Here is a 12,154-nt window from a genome sequence, read left to right on the forward strand (position 1 = left end):
ATATAATTACATGAAAAAATATTAAATAGTTTTAAGTTTATAAAGACATTAATTGCTTTTGCTTTTCATTTGAAATGCATTCAATTTGAAAGAGATATAATGAAATATTATTTCATTTAAAAGTATTAAATTAAGCTATTATTCAATTAATGAAATATTTTATTTCACTTAACAAAATCAATAAAGATAAAAAAAAAAATAATTAATGCTTTTGGAAAGGACTGTAATTTCTAAGACTTTTGGGGAGAATTGTATAAATCACGAAAGACCTTATAAGACAAACGTTGCGTAAAATTCAGTTTTTAGCAAATTTAGAATTTCGTGTTGTCAACATAGTTACTTCAAGAAAGAATAATACTTTCATAGTAAATATATGACTATCATCTTTTTTATTAATTTACTTTTATCCTTTTTAAGTATTTATATTATGTATTTAACATTTAATTTTTATTATTGTTATAAAAATTTAAATTCAATTTCATTTTAAATTAAAATTAAAATAATATATAATAATATTAAATAAAATATTTAAATTAATATTTTAAATTGTAATAAAATTAAATATAAATTAAATATTAATGTATAAATTAAAATTGTGGGACTTAATATTTTTTAAGGCACAGTAACCCATATTTAATGAATCCATGTTGAGTTGTCGATGTATATCTAGATGTATATCATCATTACATTAATGTGAATGGTGGCATGGCCACTTTGATAGAAGTTCCCTCTTTTCCCTTATGAACCTCGCCACAATCGACCCCAAAAAACATTCGCCACAATCATGGCAGTGTCCTACTTACAACGATGGAAGAGACGTCAAAGGAATGGTCAGCAGATTTACCGGAGCTCGTATATGGACACAGAACATACAGAAACAGCATACAGAACAACATCACATATATATCAAAGTCAACATATGTAATGCAATAACAGAAGTTCTATCCACCTAATAAGTACAATCTCCGATTTCTGAATATAACCAACAAAAAAGGTCCGATTTGATGATCTAATATATAAGCAAAATTTGACTAATTCTACTTTATTTAATGCTATAATTCCTAATACACTTTAATTACTGTAGATTTTATAATAACTCATTTTATTCACATGAAACAAGTTATCATGAAGGACAACTTAGCTAATACAATGACTTTTTTTCATTACTTCAAAAAAATTAAATGAACCAAATTACTTATTTGAAAGGGTGTGAAATATATTTTTGTTGCTTATATATGAGACTGGAAAGAGTACTTTACCAAAACAAAATTGCTCCAGAAACATTCATCATACTAAATCATAAAAGATAGGCAACAATTTTTGTAATCTTTACCAAAACAGAAATCACAGTACCAAAATAAATAAGAACCTACAAGTAAGAACCATAAAAGTAATTGAAGTATCTTAACCAATTTCACAGCGGAATTAAGAATTCTGAAAACTAGTATGGTGACAGTTCCTATGTTACAGGATGTATCCATATTCCAATGCTTCCACTAGGATATAATAAACAATGAAAACAATGTACTTTACAGAAGCACGATTCAGAAAATTTACAATCTGTTGGACGGTTGGCAGCCTCCCTGGAAAGTTCCAATCCAATCACAGGAAATTGCTCCCACTAAAATGCAGCATACGGCATACCTAAAACAACATTTATACCACATCAGTTATGCAATTCTTTTGAGTGGTACCAAAATTTGGAAATCTACAAGGTTTGCCAATAAAACCATAATTCAAGTGTAAAATAGAATGCTTAATATCACAATTATACTCCAAAAAATTACATCATGAAAAGAGCACATGTTAACATCCGAAAATAAAATGAGGGAGTGTGAGGAATGGTCCCAAATCAAAAAACGGATGAAATCCAAGGTCTGCATCCCCCTGAAATCTAAATCAAACCAGAAGAAATCTACATTTCCAAGTTTACACATCACATGAATAAGCCAAAAGTCATACTCATGAAATCTGATCCCTCTATCATTTACAATATAAATTAGTTACTGGACAGAAGTTAAACGAAATTAAGAGTGGTGGATACATAGGAAAGGCAATCACACTTTCAGCTCAATTTAAATGTACATTCTTATATAGATCATAAGGTGTTTATCACTTATTCCAACACTACTAAAACATTGAGCATATTATAAAAGTTTAAAACAATTCATAAAGCCAATAGATGGGAGAGGCAAGATAATATAATGTAAGATAGATATTTGGATATTTCTATAAACTGAGTGAAAACCCAGAGGAATTGAGTTCCTGTCCTGTGAAGACAATGTTATAAATTTTATCATGTAGAGCCTGTTTTACATTCTCTAAAACAGAAAGCGTAAGATACAGAACTAAATAACATCAATGGAAATGTCCCTATATCTATAATCTATAACATTAATAAAGGCAATACACACATTTGGTGTAGCCTATTTTTAAATAACTTCCATTTATAAATAAAAATAAAAAAATAAAAATAAATTCACCTTACGGTTATCTATAACTTACTTACACCACTTCCGTTTTATTTTTTTCATCCTATTACTCCTATATGCCTAATTTTTTTTCTACCATTGTCATAACAATTTTTTCACACTCTCCATTTAACACAATAAAAAAGCAGACAGACGGGCGCAAGAGTGTTTGTCTGGACGCTAGTGTCATATAATAGTAATAGTAAATAACCGGGAGCTCAAGTCCTAACAGAAGAATTTAGATTCTGAAATTCTTGAAATGAAACGAAAATGGAAAGAAAGAAGACAAAGGACTCCCCAGTACTACCCAACTTTAGGCTATCATACCCCTCTCTCTCGTTACCTTATTTACTACTTACTTTCCCTTCACCCCCCAAGCCCTATCACTCGTCCATTCATTTTGTTGATTTCCCATGTTCAATCTCCCCTAACTCAGCTTCCCATGTCCAATATGTATCATGTTGGCTAAACCCATGTTTTGGATAGAACATATTAATAAAGAAAGAGATTTATTTATGACAGCTGAGATTATATAAAAATAGAAAATGTGCAACAACAGTTTTTGGCTCAAAGGAAGAAGGGAATGGAAGGGGAAATCCTAGTGATTTTGTTTGGTTAAGGAGGAGAAGGGAGGGGAGGGGAGGGGAAATAAACCTCTCCTTGTTTGATTTGCAAGGGAAGGAGAGGAAAATAAAACTAATTTACTAATGTAGGTTAGTAATAGTGATATTTTTAAATGCCCAGTTCTACAAAGCAGTAGCAAATGACAGAGGGTGTCGAACAGCAGTGGTGGTGGTGGGTGAGCTATGGTGAAGAGTACCAAATGGTGGCAGCAATGTTGAGCGGTGTATGTAAGCAACAGTGGTGGTGGTTGAGGGTACCATGCAGCAGCAGAGACAATGGAAGGTGCTGGATTCCAATAACAATAGTGGAGGGTATCTAACAGCAGAGGTGGTGAAGGATGTTAAGGGACAGTGGTAGTTGTTGAGGGTAACAAGCAGCATAGGCAATGGAGGATGTTCAATAATAGTGACGTGGAGGGTGGTGATAGTGGAGTATCGGGAAATGGCAATTGCAGCAGTGGTAGACTAAAGGATTCCTAGCAACAGTGGCAAGTGTCGAGCAGAAATGGAGGGTGCTCAATGGTGGTGGTGGTGACTGGTGAAGGATACTGTGCAGTGGTGATAATAGAGAAGGATGCCTGGCAGCAGCATGTTGGTGTTTGCAGGAGTGACAATTGAAGGTGCCTAGCGGTGGCAATGATGTAAGGAGGTGGAGGGTAGTTTTGGATTTCTACATAAAATGCTTTTAGTCACTATACTTAAAATATTATTTCTCTCCCTTCTACTGATATTAGAGGGTAGACAAAATTAAGAAAAAGGGTTGTTGGCCACCTCCACCCGCTTCCCTTTCAAATCCCTTACAAATAAACCAAATACTTTAGTACGTTTCAAGCAAATGCCTATCAGACTATATAACTCTATAGCATACATATCAACTCTGAATCATTTTAACATGCCCATGTATATTACAAGTTGTGCATAAACAGGAAATTATTAAGCATATATATATATGATGTGCATCCCGTAAAAAAAAAAAATTATTCTATGCAGAAAAGCTCTCACATTCAGTCCAGCAAATTTTTTGTGAGCTACAGCTCACTATAATTGCGCCATACAGCACGAAACTCTTCACGGAATGTGTTTAGACGTGCTTTCAGGTTAGGTGTTCTAAAGCTTGCATGCAGGATGGTAGCTGAAAAAGCGAGAAAAATCAACTTAAAAACAAGAACAAAAATGCTCAACAATATTAAGATTAAAATTTCTCAATCTGCAATTACCAAGAAGACCAATAGCAAGCGCCCATAAAACAGTCAGGAGACCAGCCGAAACAAACCAGAGAAAAAAACTTGCTGCAACGAGGGGGTAAAAGTAGCAGTTAAGTCAGTAAAAATTGGAATTGTAAGTTTGTAACAAGGATTGGGCAAACATCCAAAATTATAAGGAGAAAAAATAACTGTTTCATAGACTATATTTACCGGAAGAAAATATCAAGACAAACACCCAACGCGGCCGACCACAAATATAAATTGCTCTCTTAGCTGATGGACGTCCACGAATAACAGGCCTGGAATAAGAATAATTACTAAAGATGCAGAAAAATCCAAAGATGCATAGATATAATAACAACCAAACATACTTACGTAAGAGGAGGTCTCATTTTGGCGGCTAAATGAGGGGAAAATTGCCTAACTGTTCTTGTAACCTTCTCACTAAAGGTACCTGCAAAGCTGCAAAAGAAATACCCATTATATTGATCACTGATGTCGAAGAAATATAGAAAAGTTTGCATTTCATAATAATAATAAAAATAAAACTGGGACAGAGTCAACAGACTAAATGAAGTCTTTGTATTTCAAATCTTCTCATACTCATCCATTACCTGGGTTTGAAGAAAAAAAATTGTAAATATTTTACAAATCCTGCATAGAACTGGAAAAATATAATTTTCTAACAGCCCATGTCATCTGAGTATAACTTCTAGGCAGCTCATTGAATTCAACATTTGTGTCATAACACATTGGAGTTCCTTTGTTTTCTTTTGGGTAACCGTAGAATTTGACTAATTTTGGGGAGGGGTGATTATTAATTAACTATGATGGCGAAAAAAGGCACGAAATAGAAGCATAAGTCAGCTTTGTTGCACAAGCAAAAAAATCAGATTAACATCGCAAAAAGTCGCATCAAAATCTTACTATAAACAACAAATACAAAACTAGCACACCATTACAACACCTTCAACCAAAATGTTTGTAAAACCAAATAAGCCTTAAAACAACATTACATAAAGAGAGCCAGTAAGTACCACACTAACACTGCTTACCTGTCATTTAGAAAGGCAATACTGAGTGCTGTAAGAAGCGCGGCTACAATAGAAAGCGGCCTCCGAAGAAAACCCAAAACTACACAATTCAAAATGCGGATGATCAGACAGAGCAATGCAAAGCACACATCAAAAAATGTAAAACCTAGAATTTTGAATAAATAGAATTCAACATGCTCACTTACTGAGAACAGAAACAATCAAAATGAAGTAGTTGGTTCGGTAGCTGCAAATACAACCATAACCCTCGTTATTTTCCAACCATAAAACTTGTCTACAGTGATAATCAGATAACAATAACAAAAAAATCCCGAACTATGTCCACGTAATAAAAAATTGATAACGGAATCATCTATTTCAATTATGAAATCAAATAAATCCAATTTCCGTTTGACAAACATATACAGTAAAAGAAAAATTGTAAAAGCTCAAAATAAGTTCAAAATCATACAAAAATCAGTATCAAAAAGGTCATGCAAAAACCTTAAAATACGAAAACCTAATTTGATTCGAATTGGAAAAGAAAAGCAAAAAACGAAAAGGAGGGCGAATTGGTACTAGTAGAGATTGCATTTGAGACGGCTGTTCCATTTGGAGGAAGATCTCGGAAGGGTGAATCGGGAGAAGAATTCGGAGAGAGGACGCGGCGGCGAAGACCAATCCACTTCGCGGAGAGCGTCGACGAGATCTTCGGCGGTAACGTTTCCCCAATCCATTTTCTCTCTCTTTGTGTTTGTTTCGATTTCGGAGAGAAACTCCGATGGCGCGGTGATTGAAAATGGAAGGAAAAAATATGAATTGAAAAGAGGCGTGAAGGAAGAGGAGAACGATGAAGGAAGTGATGTGATAATTGGTAAAAGAAAGAAGAAGGAAACTGAACAAGTGAAGAAAAGAGAAGGAGAAAGTATTGCGTTTTATTTATGACTTTTTGGTAAGAAAAAAATGTTGTAAGAATGGTTCGTTGTCTGAGCCCGGGTTCGAACCGGGGACCTCTAGTGTGTGAGACTAGCGTGATAACCGACTACACCACCCAGACATAATTTGAATGTTGAAGGTTTGTGAAATGTTTAGTATATTATTAATTAACATAATGCAACAAGAAATCTTATGGAACAATCCCTCGCTCGTTTGCCCCTTTTGTTTTTCTTTTTTTTGGGCAATAAAAATCAAACTATATGAAAGTCGATGATTTTTGGTTCTTTTTTTTTGAAGTGATTTGAATTCTTTTGAATCAATTAGGTTACTTTTATACTTATTTACAGTTATAATATAATTCATTTTTTTGTATTTTTTGGAATTAGTAATAATCAAATTTGATAATTTTTGGAATTTTCTTAATTACGAATATCTTTAAAAAATTTAAAGTTCAAAATTATGTTAGAGACACTTGAGCTTGAGTTATCTCTTATGATAATTAGGTTATTTTTATCTAATTCAATGCATGTATTAATCCATCTGATATTTCTTAGAATATTGCAAATTGGCTTTGTTTGGTTATTTATGTCTCTCAACTCATAACCCATAATGTTTGTATCTAGCTTTGGGAGCATTATATTGAGTTGAGACTCTTCATTGTTAGCCCTTGGTTGTTTTTTGATTACTTCAATTTGATTAGAAATTAAAATGGAGTGGTTGGAGGTGACTTTAATCTTTCCGGTGTCAATTCTTTTTTTACAGTTGATGGATAGTTTTAGTGTTATGGACGTGGACACTATTGATGGATTTCTCACTTAGAGAATAATCTTACAACATGGTGTTCATTTAAGAAAAAAATGGATTGTTGTCTTGTAAATGTTGATTGGAGAATACTTTTTCTCGACTCTTTAGTTGAATTAGTGTATACTCGCGATTGTAATCATAACCCTACTTTTCTTAGTTGTGTGAAGACGAACAGTAAAAGGTCCAATATTTTTAGTCCCTAGCGGCTTGACTTTTCCATCCTAACAATGAACCCTTGGTTAATATCACCTAGAATCAACCTATTGGTGATAGTTTTGTGCAATCTGGAACACCATTCTTTGTTCCAATAATGAGGTTTGGAAATATTTAAAAGATCAAAATATTACTATAGGTGTAACAAATTCTATAATAAATTAAATAAGGTTTCAAAAGATTAATTTGATATTAAAAGTGTTTTAGAATATATGTCAATAATTGATACAATTTTAATTTCAATATGTTTAAATTCATTTGTTTAAAGATTTTTAGAAATCTACGTCGGGACGCAGTGGAGAATGCCATTACTTTCATAGTTAGAAATTTGACTTGTGTCTATGTCTTTGCACTGCGATGAACCATTTCCCAAAAACCTAAGTTTCGTGTTTGGTCTTGCAATGCAAAAGATACAAGTTGTATTGCGAGACCATATGATTTTGTGAATATGAAGCAATGCACCGTAGTGTGAAGCATAACTTTCTTGTGCGACATACTATATTATAGTGTAGTGTTTGGACCATGTCTTGAGTTACATTTATCCAATAAATACAATTCTTATACTCTTAGAAATCCAATTCAATTACCTACAACTTTAGTATTCGAATCAAAATCTAATTCATTCATCTTCTATGTCTAAATTAGTGTTGAATTAGACCATTATATATCACACTTTTTGCTTGATCATTAGGATACTAGAGGCTTTAGTCAAGTAGTTGTTATATAACTAATGATTTATACTTTTGTATAGGCTCTAAACGTAGAGGTCACTATATTTTGATGTGCTTGACTCTGAGGATTGTCTTTTCTTTACTCTAATGTACTTTTCCAAATTAATATGTACTTCTATGTTATAATGAACTTGTATGTCATCTTTTGTGGATCAAAATATTTTGTTTAATCAAGTTAGTTTACAAACCTTTAAATGAATGATCTTGTTTTGAAAGTTAGTTGAACATGGAGTTTAAAATATATTTTCATTAACCTTACGAGTTCTATAATAAATAAATAAACAAGAGTTGCACTTTTAATTAACAAACTTTAACCAAATGTTTATTTTTTAAGCATTTGACTAATTACTTAACACCAATATTAGTGTTGATGTAACATCATAGAGTGTTGTAGTCCGGTCTAGAATGACTTAGGCACTTTCTTTAGAAATTTTTTAGAGGATTCCTTCTTACTAATGGTTACCGTTTTCATCGAAAAATGATCTTGGATCCCTTATGCTCTTCATGACGAAGTCAATAAAGTCTCTATTGCATTGTTTCCATGATTGCAATAACATATTGGAACTGTTGATATTGGTGGTGGCGAATAATATTCATACTTGTTTTTTGTTGTAGGATTTTGAAACTTAACATACTATTAATATCAAAAGAGCAAGTTTTTGTGAAATGAGTAGTTGAAATATTATTTTTGTGGTTATGCTGGATGGGATCTGACGTGCACAAAAAAAGGTGGCATTCGATTAAGGGAATATCTCTCTCAAATAGGGGTGGCACAGTGGCTTATTCTCATGATCTTTTTTCCCTTCCTTTTGAGGATGGTTGGGCTATGGTCACTATAGTAAAGGACAAATTATGTTCATAACATTTTCAACTAAATAAATTTGGATATATTATGTGTATCCACAATGAGACGGATTTTTACCATCAACCTTTTAATACTAGAACAAGAAAATTGAATGATACGTATATATTGAGAGATTATTTGATGTCTATTTATAAGGACACATGCTCCTATCAAATAAAATTAATTACATGTTTATTACTGAAAAGCATTTTTTTTTCTTTCATGTACCCATCATTCATGAAGAATAATATGTATTTGTCGATTATTTGTTATATTATTTGTATTCTTAGGGCTAACAAAAAAATACAATAATATCTCCAATTTAATTATCAAAAATAATTATTTAGTAAAAATTAGAACACTCATTTGTGTGACCTTGTAGGCTCAATACTAAACTAGTAATATATTAATCAAGGTATGTGGCTTTGACAAGTTGAACCCGAATCAATTTGATCATTGCCTTAGGAGAACGAGTTTCGTCATAGTCTATTCTTTCTTTTTGAGGATATTCTTTGGCAACAAGACGAGCTTTATAAGTCTCAACTTTTCCATCTGCTCCAATCTTTTTCTCGTATACTCATTTAGAACCAATCAATTTTATATCCTTTGCAACCTCGACCAAAGTTCAAACTTTATTGACTTCATTGATTCAATTTCAAACACCATGACTTTCTGCCGTTTATCATGATCCAAGATTTACATAGTCTCTTCATAGCTCTTAGTATCACCATCATTATGATAATCTTCATTTGTAGTGTCATCTTGCACCATCAAGTTTAATCCTTCAAGTGCACGATGTACTTGACTAGATCTTCATCAAGTTTTATTTATTTACCATAACTTCTCACAACGAGAAATTCATTTTCGAGAAAGGTCCATCTTCTAGCCAAAAACATTTTATGGTTAGAAGGATGGTAGCAATAATATCTAATCGTTTCTTTAGGATATCCAATGAACCTACACTTACTAGACCTTGTATCAAGTTTATTTGCTTGCAATATTTGAATGTAAGTAGGACAAGTCAAAATTCTAATATATTTTAGATTTGGTTTATGTCCTTTCCATATCTCATATTAAGTTGTAGAGACTGCTTTTGTAGGGACTTTATTTAGAAGATAAGTTTCAGCTTCTAAAATATACCCCCATAATAAATTTATTGGAAGATCAATGAACCACATCATAGATCTAACCATATCCAATAAGGTTTGATTTCTTCTTTCAGATACACCATTGTGTTATGGTGTACCTAGAGGTGTCCATTGTGAGATAATTCCATTCATTTTTAGATAATCAATAAAATTATCACTAAGATATTCTCCCCATTTATCAAATTTAAGCATCTTGATACTCTTACCAATATGATTTTCAACTTCATTGTGGAATTTTTTGAACATTTCAAATTATTAAAATTTGTGTTTCCACATCTAGACACATCATTAGTGAAATTAATAAAATAAGAATATTCTTATTTGACTTGAATTTTCGTAGGTCTACAAACATTTGTATGAATTAGTCCTTGTAGTTCAAAAGCTCGATCTTCATCTAGTAGATGGAGATTTAATCATTTTTCCTTTGAGACTAGATTCACAAGTTTAATATGATTCATAATCATAATTATCAAGGAAACCTTCCTTGTGTAACTTGTTAATTCTTTTGTCACCAATGGGTCTAAGCCTGCAATATCAAAATTATGTTTTATTTAACTGATTATCTCTTTTTGAAACTAGAAGAAACATGCACAACCGAATTATAATTCACGCTTGGTGAGATATATATATTCCTTGTTTAAGATAATCATTCACATATAAATCATCATTATGGTAAATGGAACAAATATTAAAAGAAATGAGAAAACTACACTTGTCAAACATAAAATTAAAATTACATTTGAAATAAACTTTGAAACATAATTACAATAATCTAAACCTATAACTTTGTCGGTGGACATTATTAATGAGAATGATCTTATGGCTACCACAACAACATTTTCTCAAATCCCTACTTGAAGGTTGACTTCACCTTTATTCAACATTCTCTTCATCTATAGTCCCTGTAATGTATTACAAATGTTGAAACTACTATAAGTATCTAATACCTATATGATAGGATCAATAATAGTTAAAAATTCGTTAAAATATTTTTCATTAATGTCTAACCTTATTTCTTCAAGAATAAGATACTTCTTGCAATTTCTCTTCCAATGCCCCTTCTCCTTACAGAAGAAACATTCAACATCAACTTGATCGTCATTATCCCTTTTGTGTTTGAGCTTGGCCACACCACATTAAGGTCCAAAATTGATTCTCATAATCAATCAATAGATCAGGGTCCATCTTATTCATACTCAAATTCAAAACAAATTGTGAAAATGAATCGGGAAGTGATTGCAGAATCAAGTATTGAGAAAACTCTTTCTCAATTGTGCACCTCAACTTCTCAAGTTGTTCAAGGAGATCAATCATCTTAAGCACACGGGGTCCAACTTGGTCATTGACATTCAATGTGGACTTAAACAAAGTTTTAAACAATGTATATTAAGCTATCCTACTTTGTCTGTCGTACATCTTTATAAGATGTTTGATGATTTCATAAGGGTTCATATTCTCATGTTGCATCTGAAGATTAGGGTTCATGGATGCTAGGATGATACACTTAACTGTAAGACATTGTTTCGAGTATTTCTCATAAGTCTTGGTTGCTTCAGAGTTGGTTGGATCAACTAGTGCAATCTCAACAAACTTATCAATAATGTCGATCAATTTTTCATGCATGAGAACAATTATCATGTTATGGTACCAATCGCCATAATTCGATCCAACCAATTTTTCATATTCAATTATTCTTCGGTGTGACAAAAAAGATATACTGCCTATTTTAAAAAAAAAAATATGTTAGGACATAATTTTTCTAAAGATAGGAGATATCTTAAAACTATATACAAGCCACTTAGTTGTCAAATCATTTCTTATATATATTTTTAAGTCAAGAAGTATCGCATACAAAATAAAATATCATATTACATAATCAATCATATTAGTATATATATATTTCTACAAATTAATTCTAACACTTCTTCAAATAGTCCGAACATTGAGTATATAACTAATTTTCAAAATATGCATCATATACTATAATTAATTATTAATCACAAGTCTCCTACTTATCATAGAGTTCCTTACTATTAATCATTAATTATATATTACTAAAAAATATTGTATCATATACAACATTTTAATACACAATTTTGTAAAAATTTGTACATTTTACCCAAATAATATATATATATATATATA

The 12,154-nt window shown here is 31.8% G+C and overlaps 1 protein-coding gene and 1 non-coding gene across 2 annotated transcripts; both read right to left on the reverse strand.

The window, feature by feature from the left end:
• Positions 1-1,307: 1,307 nt before the first annotated feature.
• LOC101502641 (PRA1 family protein A1-like) lies at positions 1,308-6,249 on the reverse strand. The gene is made up of 8 exons (XM_004515886.4): positions 5,913-6,249; positions 5,540-5,580; positions 5,355-5,433; positions 4,675-4,761; positions 4,510-4,598; positions 4,312-4,383; positions 4,097-4,226; positions 1,308-1,644 (listed from the first exon to the last, which is right to left on the reverse strand). The coding sequence occupies exons 1-7, from the start codon at positions 6,068-6,070 to the stop codon at positions 4,123-4,125; spliced, it is 630 nt and encodes a 209-aa protein (XP_004515943.1). The 5' UTR covers positions 6,071-6,249; the 3' UTR covers positions 1,308-1,644; positions 4,097-4,122.
• Positions 6,250-6,316: 67 nt separating this feature from the next.
• Positions 6,317-6,390, reverse strand: TRNAV-CAC (transfer RNA valine (anticodon CAC)). The gene has a single exon. It is a non-coding gene; the product is annotated as a tRNA-Val (tRNA).
• Positions 6,391-12,154: the final 5,764 nt, after the last annotated feature.

The sequence above is a fragment of the Cicer arietinum genome, chromosome 3 (genome assembly GCF_000331145.2).
Source record: "Cicer arietinum cultivar CDC Frontier isolate Library 1 chromosome 3, Cicar.CDCFrontier_v2.0, whole genome shotgun sequence".
Lineage (NCBI taxonomy): Eukaryota > Viridiplantae > Streptophyta > Magnoliopsida > Fabales > Fabaceae > Cicer > Cicer arietinum.

What these genes read in the sequence shown, in the direction of transcription:
- LOC101502641 (XM_004515886.4), bottom strand. Translation starts at nt 6,070, where the DNA reads ATGGATTGGGGAAACGTTACCGCCGAAGATCTCGTCGACGCTCTCCGC. An exon ending in TTTGATTGTTTCTGTTCTCA is followed by an intron (nt 5,434 to 5,539) that starts GTAAGTGAGCAT and finishes TGAATTGTGTAG; the next exon opens with TTTTGGGTTTTCTTCGGAGG. An exon ending in GCTTGCTATTGGTCTTCTTG is followed by an intron (nt 4,227 to 4,311) that starts GTAATTGCAGAT and finishes TCGCTTTTTCAG; the next exon opens with CTACCATCCTGCATGCAAGC.